The 22,053-nt window shown below is 65.9% G+C and overlaps 2 protein-coding genes across 11 annotated transcripts; one reads left to right on the top strand and one right to left on the bottom strand.

Moving 5' to 3' along the window:
• Positions 1-507: 507 nt before the first annotated feature.
• Positions 508-18,523, top strand: CTNND1 (catenin delta 1). Of its 10 annotated transcripts, none has more exons than XM_084522006.1 (21): positions 510-660; positions 6,406-6,525; positions 7,237-7,525; positions 8,344-8,415; positions 8,652-8,810; positions 8,960-9,504; positions 11,098-11,561; positions 11,664-11,847; positions 12,093-12,210; positions 12,633-12,786; positions 13,175-13,192; positions 13,440-13,508; positions 14,295-14,422; positions 14,598-14,748; positions 14,986-15,178; positions 15,298-15,412; positions 15,817-15,904; positions 16,199-16,246; positions 16,355-16,452; positions 16,565-16,636; positions 16,838-18,523. In XM_084522006.1, exons 3-21 carry the CDS (start codon positions 7,331-7,333, stop codon positions 16,844-16,846), a joined length of 2,880 nt encoding a protein of 959 aa, XP_084378132.1. In that variant the 5' UTR covers positions 510-660; positions 6,406-6,525; positions 7,237-7,330; the 3' UTR covers positions 16,847-18,523. The 10 variants fall into 10 exon arrangements, with proteins under 10 accessions (XP_084378127.1, XP_084378132.1, XP_084378131.1 ...); XM_084522005.1 differs by having other exon boundaries at positions 16,835-18,523; XM_084522004.1 differs by having other exon boundaries at positions 16,562-16,636.
• Positions 18,524-19,091: 568 nt separating this feature from the next.
• LPXN (leupaxin) lies at positions 19,092-22,053 on the bottom strand. The gene is made up of 9 exons (XM_084522010.1): positions 21,979-22,053; positions 21,197-21,345; positions 21,006-21,061; positions 20,573-20,678; positions 20,342-20,497; positions 20,094-20,267; positions 19,933-20,014; positions 19,638-19,786; positions 19,092-19,553 (listed from the first exon to the last, which is right to left on the bottom strand). The coding sequence occupies exons 1-9, from the start codon at positions 21,989-21,991 to the stop codon at positions 19,287-19,289; spliced, it is 1,152 nt and encodes a 383-aa protein (XP_084378136.1). The 5' UTR covers positions 21,992-22,053; the 3' UTR covers positions 19,092-19,286.

The raw sequence follows: 22,053 nt of genomic DNA, 5'->3' as shown, positions 1-22,053 counted from the left end.
GCCCCCCAACCCTTGAGGACCCCATGCCTTGAAGACCCACTCCTCAAAAACCTCCACCCCTTGATGACCCCCACCCCTTGAAGACCCCCAACCCTTGATGACCCCCAACCCTTGTAGACCTCACCCCTTGGAGACCCCACTCCTTGGAGACCCCCACTCCTTGAAGACCCCCAGCCCTTGAGGACCCCCCCCCTTGAAGCCCCCCGCCCCCTGCAGCCCCCCCTTGCCATGCCCCATTGGTGCAGGGAGCCCCCAGGAGCCCCCAGGAGCCCCCAGGAGCCCCCAGCCCCCCCGACCGCCCCCAGTCCCGGTGCCCCCCCCCCAGCCCCCTCCCTCCCCATTGCCCCGCCCCCCTCCTCGCCCCGCCCCCTCCCACCCTTAGCCCCGCCCCCTCCCCTCCGCCCCTCACCCCTCCAGCAACGCCCTCCGCCATTGGCGCGCGGCGCCGCGACGTCACGAGGGGGCGTGGCCGCGCGCGCCCCGCCCCCCGCCCCGCCGCAGCACCTTCCATTTTAGGTGCGGGAGCGGCGGCGGGCGCACGGCGGGGAGGCCCTGCGCGGCCCGGCCCGCTCCGCACCGCTCCGCTTCCCGATCCGGATCCGCTCCGCTTCCGCTCCGCTTCCCGGCACCGCCACACCCCGCAGGAGCAGCCCGGCCGCGGTGAGTCCGAGCGGGCCCCTCCCTCGCTCCGTCCCTTCCTCCCCCCCTTGCCCTTTGTGTGCGGGGCGCCCCCCGGGCCGTGCCCCCCATCCCGCAGCGGGGCGCGGAGCCCGGCCCCTGCCCGCCCCCGGCGCGGTGCCCGCGGGCTCCGTGTCCGCGCCTTTGTTCCGCCGGGGCCGGGTCAAGTGCGCGGGGTGGGGCCCCGGCAATGAAAGGAGCCCCGCTGGGGGGCTCGTTACGGGTAAATGGGGTTTGGGGGCAGCTCCGTTATGCCCCCGGGGTGCCCGGGAGCCCTGGGGGGTGGGAGCGGGGCTGGGGGATCGGGGGGGTGTTTGAGGGCAGCTGCCCGGCCTCCTGCCTCGCTGTGGGAGTGGGGCAATGGGGAGGGAGCTCGCCCTGTGCTCAGTGGGGAGGTGGGGAGCGAGGCTCGGCACCGGGCTGTGCTCTTCCTGTGGCTTCTTCCCCCAAAATGCTGCCCTGGGTGTGTGGGGGGGCTGGCAGCGTGTGGATCCGCGGGGCTGGCTCCTGTGGGGCGTGCTGGTTTCTTTTGGCAGAGCTTTGGGGTCCTGCTGCGGGACCCCGACCCCATGGAGAGGGGTGTGGGCTCAGCGGGCTGCCTGCACCGCTCCGAGGCAGCCCTTGCTGGTGGTTGCCCCACCGCCTCAAAAAAAAACCCCAACAAACACCCTTAAAGCCCTCCTCCCCCTTGGTGAAGCCCTTCTCCTCCCAGCCGGCTGGGCTCGGCCGGGACGCTGTTGCATGCGAGTGGCCGTCCTGCGTGATGCGGAGCCTTCCTGGAAGGGGGGGAGGATGAGGGCGCTTCCTCGGGGGCTGCGTGGGGCTGAGCCACCGCCTCCTGGCCGTGGGGCCGGGCACACGGCCCCGGCTCAGCAGCCCTCGAGGTCATTATGTCACTTGGGATGGTCTGGGGGGCGGAGGTGAGGGGTGCAGCTGGTCACCACCTCCAGATCTTGCTGTCGGCTTCTCCAGACAGCCTGCTAGTGCCTGTGACCTTAGGGTGCTGCTTGGGTTTCTCGGTTTCCCTTCTCAGCACCCCCTCGTAGTGGTCCCTGGCTGCTTGGGGTGGTCCTGAGGGGTGTGCGGTGCTCCCAGCCTAGCCCCCAAGACCCAGATCCCCATACTGCTGCTGCCACCACCCATCATCATCATTCCTGATGGCCAGAAGCAGCACTGGGGCTGGTTGGGGTCCCTAAAATCATCAGGGTGCTGCCTGGCCGAGGTGCCAACCCCAAACGCCGGGGTGACCGAGGGCAGCGTGTGCCACGGGGCTCGGCGGGCGGAGGAAGCCGTCCTCTGGCACGGAGCGCAGGAACGCGCCTCCACACGAGGCTGCCGGAGAGGGGCTGGGTTTACAGCCCGCAGAACAAAGTCCCGGACTTCCCCGAGGTGGCCGCCACCTCCCGCTGGCTCCGCTGCCCCCACCGAGGCCGTTTTGGGGCCGCCGGGCTCAGCGCCGTCTCCTCGGAGGCCGGGGGCTGCCGGCAGCGGGCCGATGACTGGCGCTGGCTCATGAGCGTGTCTGGCTCCTCCGCGTCTCGTGTCTGTTGCTAATCCGCCCGCCTTTCCACCCAAAATAGCCGCTCGCATTGTCTCGCCCGCTGCCACCGCGGGCTGAGCGCGGCACCACGTCTCCGAGGGACCGAGCTCCGTCCCGTCCCCGTACCCCGGCTGTGGGATCGGGAGCTCCTTCTCCTGGTTTCCCCACCTCTGGGGAGGGGGAAGCGCAGCCAGGTCCGGGTTTGGGGTCAGAGCCCCACGGGGCTGAGTCAGGAGCGGGGTGCCAGGCGTGGTGTGGGCACGGGGCGGCCCTCAGCTGCTGCAGGGCTCCCCCCCAGGGCACGAGCCCGCCCCGGCTGCCGCCGTTCCTGCGGGGCGTTGGCCCCAAAGGCTGCTCAAAGTTCACCCCCTGCCCGGCCCAGGAGCCTGGAGGACACAGCCCTCCTCCTCGCGAGGGCTGGAGGCGGTTTGTAGGAGCTGAATAGCACTGATCTGTGTTGTTTTTCCCCATTTTTTTACACCGTGATCCCGCCGAGAAGCGCTCCCGGATGCCCCGGCTGCCTCCCCACCAGTGCTCCCAGTGCCGTCCCAGCGCGGCCGACTGCCGGGACCAGTTTTTCTGAGCGGTGAGGGCGGGTCGCCGGGCTGCGTGCCGCCGGCAGGCCCCTGGCCCCGCGGAGCAGCGCGGCACGGAGCAGCACGGCGCATTCTTGGGAGCGTGTTGCTGCTTGCCGGGCCTGCCTCGCTGCACGCTGCCCCCGGGAACCTCGTCCTGCTGCTCTGCGGGGTGAGCCCGGTTCAATTTGTCCCCAAATATCCCCCCCGAACCCCACAGTGCGTTGGGAACCCCGCGTGTCCCCGCTGATGGTCACAGGGTCCCGATATCGCCTATAGGGCCGGCCGGGCACAGCCCTGTCCCCACGGGGGCTCTTTGGGGCCGGGTGGTGGCACCTGGCACCCTGTCCCCGCGGGATGTCCCTCTCCCCGGGGTGTGCTGCCACCACGGGCGAGCCCGGGACGGTGCCGTGCCCCTGCTGGGTGCCTGGCTGCGTGCGGGGCGGAGGCGGCGGGGAGCGGCCCTTGGCAGGACGCGGTGTTTAGCAGCTCACGGGAAAGGGAAGCCGTGGCGTCACTTCTGTCTGACCAGGAAACGCCGCCTTCCTGCCCTCCGCTCCCCCTCGGGGGGTCGGCGGCCCCAGGAGCTTCCCCACAGCGGTGGGACAGAGCCCCAAAGGCCCTCAGAGCATGGTCAGGGCACGGGGTGCTGCCTGGTTTTGCCCCCTGCCAGTCCCCAAATCCTACACACAGCGAGGGGACGGCACGGGAGCTGCCCACAGCCCTCGTCCCCCACCCCAGGCCCTAACACCCGTTCATTACCCCTTTTGCAGGGCAGGGGCAGCTGATGGGGTCACGCCGGGCTTCTCGCCGCCCGCCTCCTCCTGCCCAGCCCTGGTGCCGTGACTCAGCCCTACCTGCGAGGGGAGGCCGGCCTGCCCCCCGGCACCTGCTGCTCGCAGCAATTTTGGCGAGCCCTCACCCCGAGTGTGAGCTCACCCCGAGCCTGCTCACCCAGCCCCACGCCCCATCAGGGGCTGGGGGGTGTCCCCAGGGGGGATTTGTGCTCCTGCCCCCCTCCACTGCCCTGTTTTCGTGGTGATTTTGGTGTTCTCCTTGGCACGGGCTGCTGTTTTCAGCACTTTGTGCGCCGGTGAGGCGGTGCCGTGCCCTCCTAGCGCGTGGTGCTGCCCGGGGGACTCCCCCCCGGGTTAATTCGAGTCCCTCTTTCCCCTGGGCAGCCCTGGGGCAGCGGTGAGCAGCCTGCAGGCAGCGCCAGCCCCTCGGGGACCGAGGCTGCAGGTGCCGGGAGAGGAAATGAGCTCAGGTGGCTGTGCTGGGAAGGGGGAAGCGCGAGGGCTACAGCACGGGGAGGGGCGAGAGCCACATTGTCCCGCTGCGTGTCCCGCTGATTTCACCCGCAGGGACTTTGCTCCCTGAGCCCCGCGGCACGGCCCTTATCTCCTCGCCGCCAGCCTGCTGTTTGCTTTTCCTGCTGGGGGAAGCCAGGCGGCCGCCTGGGAACCCTCAGCCCGGCGCTGGGGCGCGGGGGGAGCCCGGTGCCAGCGGGGCGCAGCACGGGGATCGGGGCTGTGGGGCGGCCCCGTGATCCCGCTGCTTCGCCCCCAGCTCCTCGTGGGGCCGGAGCCCCGCTGTCCGCCGGAGCTTGGCCTGTCCCAGGAATGCTCTGGCCCCGTTCCCGGGCTCTGGGCGCTGGGTGTTTGTTTGTTTGCCGTGCCCCCGAGCTCCGCCGCTACCGTGACAGGAAGCCTGGAGGCCGGGGGGAGGGAGGGGAGGGGAGGGGAGGGGAGGCCGGCTGGGGATGTGCCTGCGAAATCAATCCCTTTGTCCCCGCGCCGCGCTCAGCTGCGGGTTCCCACAGCCGGGAGGAGAGAGGAGGAGAGAAGAGAAGAGGAGAGGAGAGGAGAGAGCCGCCTTTGTGCTGCCCCCCCAGCACCCCGCTGGCACCGCGGGGGCACACGGGCACGCCGCAGCGGGGCGATTCGGGGTGATGCTGCTGGGAAGGAGAGGGGCCGAGGGCACGGGGCTGTCCCTGTGGGGCATTTCCTCGGGGGCAGCCCCCCCAGTCCTGATACCGCAGCTCCCGAGCCCCCCGGGAGGGTCTCCCAGCCCCGTCCCCGATCCCAATGATCCCTATCGCCCGGCTGGGGGGAGCCAGGGCTGCTTCCTCCCCGCGGCCCCACCCTGCCTCTTATCTCTCCCCTCCTTATCCTGCCTTGGCCGCCGGCCCTTTCCCTTATAGGGCCTGCTGCTGCGCCTCTGCTCGCATCTGGGCAGGTAACTCCCTCTCTGCTCTCTCCCTCCCTCCCTCCCCAGCCAGATTTCGGTGCCCCGACCCAGGAGGAGGGCCAGGCCTCGCGCCCCGCTGCCGGTCAGACCAGTTGCAGGCGACAGAGGGAGGAGAGCAGCGGGGAGACAGCCCGGGGCGGCCGCTCCTTGCGGGGTTTTTCCCCCCCCTCCTCGCTCCCAGCCGTCTCCCCGCGGCTCTGTGGGGCAGGGTGGGTCCGTGCGGCGCCCGGGGCGGTGGCTGACCCGCCTGCCGTGAGCTGGTTCTGCCCGGCCAAAGTCCCCTCTGCTTCCTCCCTGCTTTTGGGGACGGCCCCTAATTGGGATCCCCACGGGCCCTGCACCAAAGGGAGCCCTGTGGGTGCCCTGTGGCCACGCGGAGCACCTCGCGGTGGCAGCTTTGGGGTCGGTGCCGTGCTGCTCCCTGTGCCCGTGTCTCTGGGGTTGTTTTTTCATTTTTTTTTTGTGTTGAGCCCAGCCAGCTGAAATATTTTTGGGTTTTTAAGTAACGGGTGTGCCGGCGAGCGCCTGTCCCATGATGAAAAGGCTTCCTTGCAGCCAGCCTCCGAGCTGGCTTCGGAGGAGAGCCCCACAACTTTATCTTTGGGGGCTGAGAGGGGGACACGGGGGGGCTCCGGGCACCGAGCGATGCCTGGAATTTCACCCCGTGCCTGTGGGGCTGCAGCTGGCCTGCCCCCGGCGGCGTGCTGCCCGCTGGGGTCACAGCTCCTCGTCCTGCTGCTCCCGCTGGCTTTGGGGACGGTGCCTGGATCAATGGGATCAGCCCCCCTGCTGGGGCTGGGGGTGTTTGTGGGGGAAAAGGCGAGCTGGGGGGCGAGGGACCGGGGTTGTCCCTTCCCCCGGCTGTTGTGCTGCGCTCCCTGTGGAAGGGACAGGAAGGAAACCTCGCAGGGCTGCTCCGGGCCCTTATCTGGGGCCCTGAATAGCCCCACAAATCCCATTGTTGGAAGCCCCACAACGCCTGGAGGTGCGGGACGGGGCAGGGAAACCCTCGCCCGCCTCTGGGGCTGCTGGTTTGGGGTCCCGCAGCCCCGGGGGGGCATAGGGGTGGCCGTACCCATCCCCTCGGTCCCGGGGTGCTGCCTCATTGCGAGGGAGGGTGGGCAGAGCCGCAGCGGGGCTGGAGACCGTGGGAAAGCCGTTCCTGCGCCGGCTGCATGGCTCGGACGAGTCCCCACACGCCTGCCGTGCCTGCGTGGCTTTGGGAAAGCTCCCGTGGGCCCGCCGGGCCCAGCACCCACCCCACAGAGCAGGAGGGAGGGGGAGAGGAGCCCCCAGCCCCTGCCTGGCGCCCGGAGCCCCCTTTCCCCGTGCGGTGACCCTGTTCTCCTGCTGTCCCCGCAGCTCTCCCCCCTGCTGCTTCCTCCCCGTGGTGGCTGGGCTCTCTCTGCCATGGCTCTCTGCGCCTAGACCCGGCTGTCCCGGTGCCTTTGCCAATCACACCCGAGCTTCCTCCTCCGACAGGTCTGTATGGAACAAATTTGCCTCTCTCTGTCCCTCTCTCTCTCTCTCTCTGCCCAAATCCCGTTGATTGTGGTCTGTCTGCACGCTCGCTGCCCTCCCCCGGTACGGGCTGTCAGAGGGGGCCCCGCCTGGCCCCAAATTGCTGGCCCCAGGTTTGGGAGCCCTGCTGAGGACCTGGGGGGTGGCAGGGGCTTGGCGGCTCTCACGGGGCTTTATGGGATCCCCTTCTGGGGTTCCTGACCCCTCTGCTCCCTGTCCTGGGCTGGAGGGAGCTGGGTTGTGTCCCCCCAGTGCTCTGCTTGCCCTGGGGAGGAGGGAGCGTGGTGAAAGCCGTGTCCCTCGGCCCCAGGTGGGGTTGGAGCCCTGCACAGCCCTGTCCCTGCTCTCCTGCCCCTCTGGCTGGGGAAAGCTTCCTGCAGCCCCTGTGGGAAGGAGAAACCCCAACAAGTCGTGGCCTTCCCGAATCCATGACGGGAGAAGGGCTGCCTGACCCCAACGCCCCATTCATTCCCCAAGCTTAACGCTGGGCAAGGGGTGACCAAGCCCTGCCTGGGGCCGTGCTCTTTGGGGACCCTCTCCCCACCCAGCAGCGGGGCGGGACGGGGCGTTACTGCCATCAATCATATTTTTCCCTGTTCTCACCAGCTGCCTTAATAAAATCAGTCTCTCCTGCCTCTCTTCTCTCCTCCTCTCCCCCCAAATCACGCGCAGCGAGGAGCGGGGCTCCCCTCCCTGCCGGCTCCCCCTTTTTTTTTCCTCCCCGCGTCCTCGCCCCCTCCCTGCCCGCCCTGGGCTCCCGGCACCCATGGACGACTCGGAAGTGGAGTCGACCGCCAGCATCCTTGCCTCCGTCAAGGAGCAGGAGGCGCAGTTTGAGAAGCTGACGCGGGCGCTGGAGGAGGAGCGGCGCCACGTCTCGGCCCAGCTGGAGCGAGTCCGGGTCTCCCCGCAGGACGCCGGCCCGGGCTTGGCCAACGGCACGCTCACCCGGCGGCACCAGGTAACAAAAAACCTCGCTGGGGGCAGCCCCGGAGGCTCCCGAGCCCCACAGACACCTCGAGCAGAGGGCAGCCCGCGGCCTGGCTCTCTGTGTGGCATGAGGATGATTTGTGGCGCTGCACGTGGCTGGGAACGAGTGATTAGGGACGTGCGGACAGACAGCTGGGCGAACGGTGTCTTTTTGGGGACGTGGAGCTGGCCTGGAGGGTCTCGCAGCGGGTCGGCTCAGGTTTTGGTGTCTCTCTGTGAGCGTTGAAGGCTGGCTGTGGTCAGAACCCGGGTGTCCGCCCCTCTTGGCTCCTTGCAAGGAGGTTGTTGTAGGGCTGCGTGGCCGCGGCGAGGTCCTGGGGGCTCGGTGTTCGTGCCTGCAGGAGCTGAAGCAGGGCTGGGGGAGGCCTCTTCTGCACAGGGCTTGAGCTGTGCGTTAATCCACCTGGGCTGGAGAGCTCTGTCCTCTTCTTCTCCTGTTTTGGGGCGCTCTCAGCGGGCTGTGCGCGGTGCCGTGCAGGAGGTGTTTGCCTTTCTGGCTGTGGAAGTCGATGCTGCCAGGAGCAAACCCTCTCTGGAGAGGGTGCTGGGCACTGCACCGCGCTCTTGAGGGCAGTGGTCGTGGCACGGGGCTGCTGGAGGCTGAGAGGTGGCTGCACAACGCCCTCAGACACACGGCCTGGTTTTGGGGTGGTCCCGGTGGCTCGCCGTGCTCCTCTACCGGCAGTGATGCGTGGGGTGTGCTGGGGGTGGGAGCAGGAGGCGGAAAGAGAGGATATTTGGGGTCCTGGCGGCTGGGTGACCGGCCTGCCCTCGCCCTGTGCCTTTCAGAACGGCCGCTTCTTGGGCGATGCTGACCTGGAAAGGCAGAAGTTCCCAGATCTGAAGCTGAACGGCCCACAGGTGAGGGGAAACCTCTGGTTTTGGGCAGCCCCCGCGCTGGGTGGGTGTCCCACCCAGCTGGGAGAGGGAAAACATCGGGTTTTAAGGCAGCCATGCTGGCCTGAATGGGTTTGGGGCGGGTTTCTGTTGGCGCACCCTGCCATGGAAGGGGATTTGGGAGTTCACTGATGGGCCAGGTGTCCCAGGGAGGCTCGTGCCTGGAGCTGGGGTCTGACCCCGTGCCCCTGTCCCCGCAGGACCACAGCCACCTCTTGTACAGCACAATCCCCAGGATGCAGGACCCGGGCCAGATCGTAGAGGAGACCTACACCATGGAGGAGGACCCCGAAGGAGCCATGTCCGTGGTGTCGGTCGAGACCTCGGACGACGGGACCACCCGGCGCACCGAGACCACGGTAGGGACCTGGGTGGGCCGGGGCCCTGCTGGGGTGGTCGACTGCCACCCCACTGCTCCTCAACGGGGTGCTGCAGGAGGATTCCCCGGGTTTTCGGGGCCGTGGTGCGGGACAGGCCCCCCTCACGCTCCCTCCACCCATCCCTCTAGGTGAAGAAGGTGGTGAAGACGGTGACCACGCGGACGGTGCAGCAGGTCCCGCTGGGGCCCGACGGGCTGCCCTTGGAAACCTCCCCGGTGGGCGGCGGCGGCGGCTACGTGCAGACGATGGACAGGAACTTCCGCAAGAACGGCAACGGCGGCCCCGGCGCCTACCTGGGCCAGCCGGGCACGGCCACGCTGCCCCGCAACTACCACTACCCCGACGGCTACGGCCGCCCCTACGACGACGGCGGCGCCTACCCGGGCAGCGAGCACAGCTACGGCAGCCTGTCCCGCGTCACCCGCATCGACGAGCGCTACCGCCCCTCCGCCGACGCCTACCGGGCCCCCAGCCGGCAGGACATCTACGGCCCCCAGCCCCAGGTGCGTGTCGGGGGCAGCAACATGGACCTCAACCACTTCCACCCCGAGCCCTACGGGCTGGAGGACGACCAGCGTAGCGTGGGCTTCGAGGACGTGGACTACGGGCTGATGTCGGACTACGGCACGGCCAGGAGGGCGGGCACCCCGTCCGATCCCCGGCGTCGGCTCAGGTATCGGGGCGCTGCGTGCGTGGTTGGGGGGGCTCCCCGGGGGCTCTTTTCCTCCCTTTTGGGTTTCACGGAGGTGCGCGGGGGCCGCGCGAGGCGCTGAGTCAGGAGCAGGGCTCGTGCAGGAGAAAGCCTGCACCCGCTTCTAATTGCCTGCTTAATTGGCGGTTAAAACTCCGGGCTAATTGAGCCGCTCGTCCTGCAGCGAGGAGTTCCGCGGGGCGGCTGGACGTAGCTCCGGGCCCTTCCCTCCCTGCTACCCATCCCACAGCCCAGACAGAGCCTGGTGTTGGGATGGGGCACTCACCCCCCACCCCATCTCACTTCTCTCACCCGTAACCGTGCCCGGTGCCCGTTTTGGGGCACGATCCCCGTTCTGGGAGCGGCGGCAGCGTTCCCACCGAGCCGCGAGCCCCAAGCCGCCCCGCAGGAGCGGTGCCGGGGCGATGGAGGCGCTGCGGCGCTCCCACAGGGCGGGGGAGGCTGCTCGACCTGTTCGGCAGTCGCAGCTCCTCTCGCCCTCGCTTTGTTTCGCTGGGGGGGGCGGCAGCGCTCCCAGCCTGCCTGCTGAGCTCAGCGGGGGCTCGGGGGGCTTGGGGTGTGCTGGGGGCGTCCTGCGGTGCCCCCACGGGCTCAAGGCTTGAAGCAGGCAGGGCTGGAGGCCGTGCGTACGGCTGGGTGCCGCAGGGGGGTAGGAGAGGCTGATGGCAGCCTCCCAGGGCGTGCTGGGGAGGGAGGGAGAGGAAGGGAGAGGAGGCGTTTGCCAGCCCCTGACGGATCCCTGGTCTCTCGAGGCGTGTCCCGTAAATCCCCGGCAGCCCGCGGTGACTCAAGGAGCAGCTTTGTCCTGCGGCCTGTGCCAGCATGAGCGCTGCTGCTGCTGCCGCGGCGAGGAACCAGTCAGGGCGGTTGTGCTCAGGGCTTTATCTCCCCAGCCCGCCCCGCGCAGAGCCAGCCCTGGGAGCTGTGGGGCTGCCTGCTCGCCCTCCGCCCCCGAAATCCTGCCGTGCGCAGGCCCTTCCCTCCCCGCGAGCCGATGCCGATGGCAGCGATCCCTGGAATCCTGTGGCTGTGGGTTGGGGTGCTGGCAGCTGGCTTGCTCCTGCCTTTCTTCCTAGAATCAGGAAGAATTGAAAACTTGTGCGTGGAGTGCTGTGGGGTGTGGGGGAGGCTGTGAGTGCCCCCTCAGCACACGGGGGTGGCTGCGTGTCCCTGCAGCCTCTGCCTGCTGCTCCCAGCGCCGGTGGTTTTGGGGAGTGCCAAGCAGTCCGAGCCCAGCCCTGGTGAGGTTTTGCCCTCTGAAACAAGGGCAGAGGTTTGGTCAGGAGATGTGTGCCCACGGGTGCTGTGGGGCAGCTCGGATGATGGCACAGCAGGGATGTAGGTGGCACAGGACCGGGCTGGGTGCTCCCCGTGCCCGCTGGTGTTGCAGGCTGTGCTCGGGGTGCTCTGGAGGAGTTTTGGGGCGGTTTGCTCTCCCGGCAGCTCTGCTGTGGGATCGATTTGCCCTCTAGTGGCCACAGGCCCGTGTTTGTTAGTCATCTGCGGCGCTGGGTGAGCCGCCCGGCCCTCAGCATCGTTTCCTCCCTCCGCCAGGAGCTACGAGGACATGCTGGTGGACGAGGTGGCTCCCGACCGGTACTACTGGGCCCCGCTGGCTCAGCACGAGCGGGGCAGCTTGGCCAGCCTGGACAGCCTGCGGAAAGGGGGCCCGGCCCCGGGCAGCTGGCGCCAGCCCGAGCTGCCGGAGGTGATCGCCATGCTGAGCTTCAGGCTGGACGCCGTCAAGTCCAACGCCGCCGCCTACCTGCAGCACCTCTGCTACCGCAACGACAAGGTGAAGACCGAAGTGCGCAAGCTGAAGGGCATCCCGGTGCTGGTGGGGCTGCTGGACCACCCCAAGAAGGAGGTGCACTACGGAGCCTGCGGGGCGCTGAAGAACATCTCCTTCGGCAAGGACCAGGACAACAAGATCGCCATCAAGAACTGCGACGGGGTGCCGGCCCTCGTGCGCCTGCTGCGGAAGGCGCACGACATGGACCTGACGGAGGTCATCACAGGTAACGGGGAGGGGACGGGGTGGTTTGGAGGGCAAGGGGGGCACCAGGAAGGGTTTAAAACCCGCCGTGGTCTGACCGCAACGTCTGTGCGTGCCCCTGCAGGGACGCTGTGGAACCTGTCCTCGCACGACTCCATCAAGATGGCCATCGTGGACAACGCGCTGCACGCCCTGACCGACGAGGTGGTGATCCCCCGCTCGGGCTGGGAGCGAGAGCCCAACGAGGACTCGAAGCCCCGCCACATCGAGTGGGAGTCGGTGCTCACCAACACCGCCGGCTGCCTCAGGTACGGGCTCCTGGAGGAGAGCTGGTGCGGGCTGGGCTGCTGCAAGGCGCCCCCCCAGCAGTCCCACACAGCTAAATGGGAGCAGCCCTGCTCTCCGCAGAGGAGCTGCTCTCCTGGGACTGCTGCTGGTGGTGCAGCTCTTAATTTTGGGGGTGTTCCTCTCTGTGGAGAGAAGCCAGGGGGGTGTTGAGCTGTGCTGGGGGTGTGCTGCTCCTCTCCCGTGACGGATCTCTCCTGCCCGCCAGGAACGTGAGCTCCGAGCGGAGCGAAGCCCGGAGGAAGCTGCGGGAGTGCGACGGCCTGGTGGACGCCTTGATATACATCATCCAGGCCGAGATCGGCCAGAAGGACTTGGACAGCAAGGTGGGGGTGCCGCCGGGATCGGCGGAGCGGGGCTGGTGTCTGCAGTGCTCTGCTGCTCGGGGTGGCTGAAGCTGGGTCCGTGCCTCCCAAGGAAGGGATTTGGGGCAGGAATTAGACAGGACAAGCTGAAAACCAAACAGGCTCCAACCTTCCTGTGGTCTCTGCTTGGGAAGAGAGCCTGGGCAGTGTGTGTGGTTGAATTTTTGTTGAGCCTTGCCTTGGACTTCCTTATGGCAGAGAGCTTTTTGGCCCAGCAGGGTTTGAACTTCTTGTAGCAAGGACTGGCCGTGCCCCTCTTGGGCAGGGGTATGCAGCTGAAATGGAGCCACACGTCCCTCTGGCCCCAGTTTGGCCAGCTCGGGGTTGTGACCATGCACTGGGCACGTGCTGCTCTGGCTAAAGCTTCCTGTCTTCCTATCCAGCTGGTGGAGAACTGCGTGTGCCTGCTGAGGAACCTGTCCTACCAAGTCCACCGGGAGATCCCCCACGCCGAGCGCTACCAGGAGACGCCCCTGGTGCCCACCAACAACACCGGGCCCCACGCCGCAAGCTGCTTCGGTGCCAAGAAGGGCAAAGGTTGGTTGGCAGGTGGCGTGAGGGATCTGTTTCAGCTCCAGCGGGGCTCGAGGGTGGTCTGGGATCTCTGCGCTGCTCCTCTGGCTTCTCTCGTGTGAAGGCTAAAGCGCGGCTTTCTCTGGAGGCGCGGTGGCTCCTTCCTCCCCTGGCTTTGGGAGCTGCTGCTCGGCTCGCCCAAAGCCTTTGGCCCAAGCTAACGGCGCCCTGGCGGGTTTCTGTGGTGGCGGGACGGTGGTGGAGGGACGTCTGCTAACTCCACGCCTTCCCTTCTCTCCTGTGTCGTCCCTCCCCTTCGCTTTCTTGCCACACGATCTGCCCCATGACGCTGTCGGCACTCCTCTCCTCCTGCCTCCCCTCTCTCCTGTCCTCCTCTCCACTTCGCCAATAGACGAGTGGTTCTCCAGAGGTGAGTGTGCTCTCGGTTTTAATTTGTCCCTGGTTCCATTGGGTGCTTCTCCTGGCTCTCTGCCCCCCCTTCAGCTGGCCACGCGCTGCCTGCTCTGTGCCCAATGCCCTTGGTGGCCCCTCCTGGTACACGCTGCTAGCTTCAGCAGCTCGCCTCTGGGCTCATTCTCGCAAAAAAATGGCAAAAAGCTGTTGGGCTGACGTGGCTGGGGAGAGGTGTCTCATGCCCCTGTGCTTGCCCTTTGAAGGTAAAAAGCTCCCGGAAGACCCTGGTGCCGACACGGTGGATTTTCCCAAAAGAACAACTCCAGCCAAAGGTAGGTTGCATGGTGTGCTTGTGCAGAGCTGCTTCTCCCAGCTTCTCCCAGGCACTCTGGAAAGGAGCAGCGTTGATTTCCCACTGAAATGAGCCTCTCGGACGGGCAGAGTGTGTCTGTGGATGCCCGCGTGCACTAGCTCTGCCCTGGGCAGCCCTGAGGAGGCCTCTTGGTCTCGGTGGAGGTCAGGGCTGGCTTCTTGGGCTGTGCTCCTCGGATTCTCCTGCTGCTTCTCTCCTGGGCTGGACCTAAAGCCAAAATGTCCTGCCTCGAGGAGTGTGAACATGAGAAAGGGGCCTCGAGGGCTGCAGATCCCATCCGTTCCCTGGGCTGTTGGCCTAGGGCTTGAGCTCAGCTCCTTCTGCCCCAAACCCCCTGGGTTTCCTGGGGGTACCCTGGTGTCTCCAGGGAGGGTGAAGCTTCAGGCCAGAAGAATCATGAGGAAGCTTAGGGTGGAGTTGACCCTGTGGGCAGCTCCAGTAAGCCATAGTCACTCCCTGGTCACTCCAGAGGCTGATGTGGGCTGGGGGAGGAACTGGCAGCCATCAGCTGGAAAGCTGAGCAGCCACCCATGTTCTGGGGCTGGCATCATCCCTCCCCACAGCTGGAAAGACAGCATGGCTGTAAAACTTCCCAGTGGGATGGAAAATCTGGCTTCCTACGTGTAAATAGCAGTCCCACTGTGCAGTCAGTTTATATCAGAGGTGATACAAACTCCTGAACCAGCAGCCTGCTTGGTCTCAGAGCCCTTCAGCGAGCCCTTTTCCCCCCGCGTGTGTCTGGCAGGCTACGAGCTGCTGTTCCAGCCCGAGGTGGTGCGGATATACATCTCCCTGCTGAAGGAGAGCAAGACCCCAGCCATTCTGGAGGCCTCAGCAGGAGCAATCCAGAACCTGTGTGCTGGCAGCTGGACGGTGAGCACCTCAGGGAGCTGGGGGGGATGCGGGGAGCACCACGTCCCCCCGGCATGGCTGGGGGGGCTCAGTTTGGCTCCGGGGAGCAGCGAGCAGAGCTGGCAGCGGCCCCGGGAGCAGGGGGAGGCTGTGGGGGTGCCCGGGCTCACACCATGGTGCTGTGCTCGCCCCGCAGTACGGCCGGTACATCCGCTCGGCGCTGCGCCAGGAGAAGGGGCTCTCTGCCATCGCCGACCTCCTCGCCAATGACAGTGAGCGCGTGGTGAAGGCGGCGTCTGGAGCCCTGCGCAACCTGGCCGTGGACTCGAGGAACAAGGAGCTGATCGGTGAGGGCTGCGGGGAGCCCCTGGCCCCCCAAATCTGTCTGGCTCCTCAGGCAGGAGCTCCTTCTGGTTGGGGTGGCTGAGGGGGGTGTGTGGGCACGGTGGCTGCCCCATCTTGGGTTGTGGCTCCTTTTCAGGTTGCTCCAGAGCATCAAAATTAATTTCTGACTCTTCTTTGGGGACTTTTCCCTCGTTATCCTTTTTCTGGCTTCCTTACACACAGTTATGTCCCCTTCCCAGGCAAACACGCCATCCCCAGCCTAGTGAAGAACCTGCCTGGAGGCCAGCAGACCCCGGCCAAAAACCTGTCGGAGGACACGGTGGTGTCCATCCTCAACACCATCAACGAGGTCATCGCAGAGAACCTGGAGGCCGCCAAGAAGCTGCGGGAAACGCAGGGCATCGAGAAGTTGGTGCTGATCAACAAAACCGGGTAAGGCTCCGCTCGGAGGGCGGCGTGGGGGCAGAGAGGGGCCCCTCCAGGGGCCTCGAGGCCGGGGATGTTCAAACATCGTGTTCTCTGCCAACATCTCCTCCTCTGCCTCTTCCTAGGAACCGCTCGGAGAGGGAGGTCCGAGCGGCTGCCCTGGTCCTGCAGACGGTTTGGGGCTACAAGGAGCTGCGGAAGCCCCTGGAGAAGGAAGGTTGGAAGAAGTCAGATTTCCAGGTACGGGGTTCAGTGGCAGAAGCGCCCTGTTAGTGGTTAGAGTGATGGGCAGGGTCCTGCAGCAGGGGGAAGGGGGCTGCTGGAGCTCTGCAAGACTCGGTTGCAGCTCCTGCCTTGCTGGTGGGACTGGAGACCCTTACAGGTGTCCCCTATTTCTTTGGGGTGGGGGAGAACACTCTCTAAGAGGGTTAAGGTCTGCCAGGAGAGCAGTCTGCACCACCTCTGGCATCCAATTTCTTTCCCAAAAGCCACACAAGTGCTGTGGGTGCACCCTAAGGGCTGTGGAGCACCCTTGGGTTGCTTCAGGCCCCTTGCTTGAGGGCTGTGGGAGGGCAGCATCGTTGGGGCTGGGGGGTAGGGGTACGTGCTGGGGAAGGACGAGCAGTCACTGTCTGGTGCTCCAGGTGAACCTGAACAGCGCCTCTCGGACCCAAGGGGGCAACTCATTTGATGACAGCACCCTGCCTCTCATCGACAGGAACCAAAAAACAGGTAGGGGCACCTGGCACCTGGCCCTGTCACCAGCCACCTTGTCAGTCCCCAGCTGGGCCGCGTTCCCTTCCTGCTCTTCGCCCCAGGTTCCTTGGGAGCTCACCCAAGGCTGTTGGTTCGGGCTTTAAGTTGTTTCTCGGGGCTAGAAACGATGCTTGGGGTGTTCGTGTTGGCCCTGTAGCATCCCTGCTGAGCAGTGCTGAGGCCACAGCTGGGTTTGGGCTGCTCCAGCCGGGGTGGGCAGTGGCTGCAGGGGCTGTGCCTGACTTGGTGTTTCCCTCTGCTCCCTTCTAGACAAGAAATCCTCCCGGGAGGAGATCCAGATGAGCAACATGGGACCAGGTAGGAAAGGGGCTGGGTCGGGGCATCCAGCTTCCCTGGCGCGTGGGGGAAAACCTCTCCTCCTGCGGGGTGGGGGCTGCTCCCTGAGCTTCCCCTGTGCTGCTGCAGACAATTACTCCACGCTGAACGAGATGGAGCACAGCAGGACGCTGGACAGACCCGGCGACCTCGGGGACACGGAGCCAGTGAAGGCGGCGCCGCTGATGGTGAGCAGCTCTGCTCTTGGGGCAGGGGTCGGCACGCCACGAGTAGGGGGAGCTGGGCCCCCGTGACTAACCCTGCCCGCTGCCCCCCACTAACCCCGTGTGTCTGCAGCAGGACGAGGGGCAGGAGCCGCAGCCCGAGGCAGAGGAGGCGGAGGAGGATGCCCCTGTGCCTTGCCCCGTGTCGGTATGTCCCGCGGTGCCCTGCCCAATCTGAAGTGGTGCTGGCAGATCCTGCTGTGTGCTCCCAGGGGTGCTTTGCCCGGCCAAATCCTGCTCTGATTGCTGCTGCTCCATCCCTCGGGGCCACGGACACCTCTCCGCCGTCGCCCCTGCCCCGGCTGTGCTAACATCTCTCCCTTTTTCTCTCTCTCTCTCTCCACAGCAGAAGATCTAGCTGCCATCCCTGCCTCCGTTCACTTTGGGTTGATAATATATTATATATATATAAATATATAACTTCGTGGTGGATTGGACTGATTTTTTTTTTTTTACCTTTTTATTTTTGCTGGACTGTTTGTGCCAACTAGCCAGCCAAACGCCTGGGCCCGCTCCCGCCAGGGGCAGCCCAGGCCACTCTGCCTCCTCTGGGCAGCTGTACCTCCCTCTTCGGGGACGATTTCACCAAGAACTCTTCCTCCCTGGCCTTCTCCGCCACCTTCCTCTGGAGAGCCGACCCCAAACCCTCCGCCTGCCCGTCGGGACTGCCCGGCGCCGATGCTGCAAAGACTCCAGCCTTCTGCCTTCACCAGGGGCTGCCTTCTCCTCCCACACCTCCCCTGTGCTCGCAGTTGACTGCAGGGATGGGGCCAGAGGCCTCGCCACCTCCTCCTGTTGCCTATAGGATATATTTTTTTGGGGGATGGCTCCACAGTTTGGGCTGCGTGGACAACTGGAGCATCCCTCCCCGCTGGTGGTGGGGCCGGAGTCCGAAGGAGGCTGGAGGCACGGGGCTGCGAGGCGAAGAAGAAACAGCAATAACTCTTTTTTTTTTCCCTGCTTTGTTCTTGTTAGGAGGCTTTGGGGGCGTGGGGAGAAGGATCCGAGTCGGGGAGGGGCCCCCTGTGCCAGGAGGGACCCTGAGGTGTGAAGAAGGCCGGTGTAGGGGGAGCGGGACGGGCTTCCCCGGCCCGAGGGTGATCCCCTTGGGGGAAGGAAGGCCGGAGGAGACGCGGCAGGGCTTTTTGGGGCGAGGTTTCTTCGGGAACTGGCTGAAGTAGCAGAGTGCTGTGCGCCGGGCCCTGCCACCGGGCTGCCAGGGGGCGAGCAGCGGGGCCGGCCAGGACCCCCCCTGCGCCCCAGGTGCCCGCGGCAGCGCCCCTCAGCCTCCCCTTGACATGTGCCTTTCTTTTGCCACTGTGAAATAGCTCTTTGAATTGTACTGCCCGGCTTGGCTGGGGCCAGGGGGGGCTTCCTGGGCTGCCGGGGGGGCTGAGCTCCTGCTGGGAGCCTCAGCTGGCCGTGGTGGTGCTGGAAGCCCGGTTTTTGGGAGCCCCAGGGGGAGCAGGGCTCTCCTCCATGCCCTGTCCCCTGGAGGACGGGCTGGGCTGGGGGCACGCAGCCTTGTCCTCTCCGCTGCGGTGATGGGGGCTGTGACTCTCTTATTTTTTTAATGTTTTTTGGGGGTGAAGCGGGGAGGCCGAGGCTCCCTGTGCAACTGGACGCCTCCTTGCAGGGCTAGGAACTGGATGCGGAGCCCTCCCCAGGCTGCAGCTCACCCCGTGTGCCTCCCCCCGGCCCCAAACACCTCCCAGCCCCCCCTCCGGCTCCAGCCGCCCCTCACGTTGATTCGGTTCTGCTCGGGGGTCTAACTTCTTTTTTTCCTTTTGACTACGTAAAACACTAATTCCTTTTAATTTTGTAATTTCAGATGAACCAAAAAAAACCCCACCCAGTACACAGCCCGGCTTCCTCCTTCCCTCCTCTCCCCCCGTGGGCAGGGGAGCTGGCTCCGGGGGGAGGGAGGAGGGGGGGCAGGAGCACCCCGCTGTTCCTTGTCTGATTCCTCTGCACACTCTTATAACGCTTTTCAAACAAAATGATTTTTTTATATAAATAAAGTTTTTAAAGCGTGGCTGCCGCTTTTTGTGTCTTTTTACAGATTTCTTTGCCAATAACCGATTTATTATTTTCCCCTAGGGGCTGACCTCCCGGGCTGCGCCTTGCTCGGCTGTCTCGCCACTGATACTGCTCTTGCAGCTGCCCCTGGGGCTGGCGGGAGGTCTCCTCCTGGTTGTTCCCTACCCCTTCTTGGGTAACAGCGAGCTCCTCTGCTCCTTTGCTTTGTCCTTGTGCGTGGCGTGAAGCTAAGCACAGGAAGGAAGGTGGGTTTGCAGAGCTGCCCTTTTGGAACCCCATTTTCTGCCTCAGCCCCGTGTTTAGGGAAGCCGTGGTGCCCTCAGGAAGGTTTGCTGCGGCTCGGAGCAGCTCTTCCTGCCCTGTGGCTGGGCAGCAGTGGGATGTGGCTTGGTGCTGGTTGGTTTTTGCCTGGTACAGCACGGCTCCAGCTGCTCTGTGAGGGAAGATGGGTGGCAGGGGGGAGAAGGGAGCTGGGGCAGAGCCCTGGGATGCAGGGGGCAGTGCCTGTAGGTGCCCCCGGTTATGGGGGCGTTGCTTTCACCCCCAAAACAAGCAGAACCAAAGCAGGGCCAGGTGTTTTATTGCTTCACAGAGGGGGTAACACCAGGGATATTGGTGGATGGGACGATACGAGGGGTGTTTGGCTCAGCGGGGGCGATGCCAGGGTTGTCAGTGGCTTACAATCTGTGGGGTTTGTGGCTCACCGGGGTGATGCCGATGCTGATGGGGGGCTAACAGCGGGGAAAGGAAGGCGGGGCTCAGAGGAAGAGCTTGTCGTGGCAGGGCTGGCAGTACATCTTGTCGGCGCGCTCGCGGAAGGAGCCCTTGTGCAGCTGGCCCAGGCAGTAGGCGCAGATGAAGTGCTCGGGGTGGTACTTGCGGCCGGCGGCCGTCACGCAGCGGCCCGTCACGGGGTGCCCGCAGCCGTGGCACACGCTGCCCTGCCGCTGGTGGAAGTGGGTCTCGCAGTAGGGCCGGCCCTCCAGCTCGAAGAAGGAGCCGCTGGCGAAGCCAGTCAGGCAATCCTGGGGGTGAGAAGGGGACAAAGCTGGTGCCGGCACGGCTTGGGGGGCGTCTGCTCCCCTTCACCCCAGCCCGACCCCACTCACCGCGCAGACGAAGCACTCGGGGTGCCAGACGCCCTGTAGGGCCGACAGGTAGTTGTCCGTCAAGGGCCGCTCACAGCCCTGGCACTTGGGGGCGAAGAGGGCTATGAAGTCCTGGCGGCAGTAGGGCTTCCCCTTCCGCTCGTGGAAACCTGCGGGGAGGGTGCCGGGATGGATGCCAGGGCTTGGGAGAGGGGACGGGGGGTGTCTGGGGAAGGGGGCGAGCTGGGGAAGGGCCCCGGGCAGGGCTGGGGTGGTGGCAGGGGGCTGGGAGTGCCACGTCCCCTCCAGAACAAACCATCGTCCCCAAAAACCTTCCCGCAGTGGGTGCAGAAGAAGTGCTCGGGGTGCCAGGTCTGGTCCATGGCGGTGAGGACTTTCTGCGGGGAGAGGTGAAATGAGGCTCCGGGGTGGGTGGCTGTGCGTGTAGGGGTTTTTTTTTGGGGGGGGGGATCTTACCTCACGGATGGGGCCGGCGCAGTAGGCGCAGCGGGGGGAGAAAGCCTGGTGGTAGTCCTCCTCGCAGTACGCCTGCCCGCCCCGCTCAAAGAAGGGCTGCCTGCCCAGCTCCTGCCCGCAGCGGGCGCAGGTGAAGTGCTCGGGGTGCCAGGCTTTGCCCAGGGCCGTCAGCGCCTGCGGGGTGGGAGAAAGTGAGGGTGCCCCTTCCTGGGGGGGTGCAGGGCTGGGGATGGGGCCGGGGGGCTCACCTTGCCCGCGATGGGCTTGCAGCAGGAGGCGCAGAGCCCGGTGGGGGTGGCGGTGATGCCCAGCTCCTGCAGGTCCCGCGTGAGGCCGCCCAGCATGTGGTCCAGGGAGGGCTCGGCACCCGCCGGCACCCCCGCTCCCTGCCCCGTCGCTGCCAGCTGCCGGGATAAATTGGGGTGAGGGATGGGTTCTGGGCTGCCCGTGTCCCTCTTGGCGCCAGGGGCAGGACTCACCTTGCTCTGCATGTGGCCCAGGTCGGCCAGGAGCTCATCCAGCTGCCGGGCGGCCGCCGTGGGGGTGGGCGAGGGGGGCAGCGGCTGTGGGGTCAGCGTGGGGCTGCTGCGGGCAGCACAGAGGGGGGGGATGCTGCTGCTGGGGCTGGGGAGCACCGGGGACCATCCCTCCACCCCAACAGAGCTACCCTTTGCCCACAAGCAGCGATGGGCAGGTATGCTGATAGCTGGGACCACTCCCAGGGTGAGATGAGGAGCATGTCCCTCACCCCCCAGGACCCCTCCTCACCCCCCAGCCCCTCTCAGACCATTTTGCACAAGGACCTGTTTGCTGCAGGGACGCTGAGGCCACCAGGTGATGCTGGAAAACCGATGCTGGAGCTAAGGAAGAGGTAACCCTGGTAGCTTGGCCACCCTCTGGCTGTTATTTTACCTGTACACAGTCTCCAAATCCTTGTGGGGAGGCTGAGCCCGGGGCGGCAGCTTCACCTGTGAGGACACATCCATGTAGATGAGCCCACAGGATGCCCCCCGGTGCCCCTCAGCACCTTGTGGACACCACCACCGTGAGCTCAGCGGGTTCCTGGGGGCTTTGGCCCACTTGTCAAGACCCCACAGCCTTACCTTTGGGGGTGCTGGGGCATGTTTCTTCTGGCTGCAGTTGGCTGAGGGTCTGGCCGCGGCTGCGTCCTGCTGCGTGGAGCTCGGTGCCAGCAGCGTGTAGTCCATGGAGGCCGGCCGGGAGCTCTGCTCCAGCTCTGCCAGCAAAGCATCTGCAGGGGGAGGACAGAGCTGGGACCCCCGCAGCCCCCCGGCACAAGGTTTGTGCCGCGTCTGCCCCTGAGGGCTGAGGAGCAGAAGTGGCAGCAGGGCGTTCTCTGCCATCGCCCTTTCTCCTTTCCAGCCGGATGCCAGGGCCCCGAGGGGTGGCGGGGGCCCTAAGCACCCTCACCCCACTGCCGCTCCCCCCAAAAACCACAGCCCCATTTCTCAGATCAGCCCCTCCGACGCTAAGGGAGGGCACAGCACTTTCTCTTTCCACTTTTCCCTCGCAGCAGGAGCTGGCTTTGTACACCCCACACAGGGTGGCTGCTTCCCTGGCCCCATCTCCCCACCCGGGGCTGCCCCCAGCACCCTCGGATGCGGTGCTCTTCATCTTGGGGCTGTTTGGCCCCATTTTGTGGAGCTGGGCTTACATCACCGCCGCTCACAGCAGAAGCCTATTTCCTGCCACAAGGCTCTCCATTTTTGGCAAAGCGCTCGCTCAGACACCCAGCTTCATCCCCCAACCTCCTCCACCGTCCCCTCTGCAGCATCCCCAAGAAGACCCTGACCTCCTGGAGCTCCAACCCCGCTGCAAGCTCGGGATCGGGGCTGCCCAGCCCTCCCCGGTACCCGAGGCTCACCCAAATCCTCCATCCTGCCTCCGCCAGGTCGCTCTGGTGGCAGGCTGAGCACTGTGGGCTCTCGGTTCCGCTCCC

This window comes from Aythya ferina (assembly GCF_964211825.1).
Source record: "Aythya ferina genome assembly, chromosome: 5".
NCBI lineage: Eukaryota > Metazoa > Chordata > Aves > Anseriformes > Anatidae > Aythya > Aythya ferina.
The sequence above is the reverse complement of the archived record's forward strand: the minus strand, read 5'-3'. Positions and strand labels throughout refer to the sequence as shown.

Coding starts and splice junctions, on each gene's coding strand:
- LPXN (XM_084522010.1), bottom strand. Junction 20,679..21,005: donor GATTTGGAGACTGTGTACAG/GTAAAATAACAG, acceptor TGCTGCCCGCAG/CAGCCCCACGCTGACCCCAC. Junction 20,015..20,093: donor GCGCCGGCCCCATCCGTGAG/GTAAGATCCCCC, acceptor CTCTCCCCGCAG/AAAGTCCTCACCGCCATGGA.
- CTNND1 (XM_084522000.1), top strand. CDS start 7,331: ATGGACGACTCGGAAGTGGAGTCGACCGCCAGCATCCTTGCCTCCGTC. Junction 15,179..15,297: donor GTGCTGATCAACAAAACCGG/GTAAGGCTCCGC, acceptor GCCTCTTCCTAG/GAACCGCTCGGAGAGGGAGG. Junction 15,905..16,198: donor CGACAGGAACCAAAAAACAG/GTAGGGGCACCT, acceptor GCTCCCTTCTAG/ACAAGAAATCCTCCCGGGAG.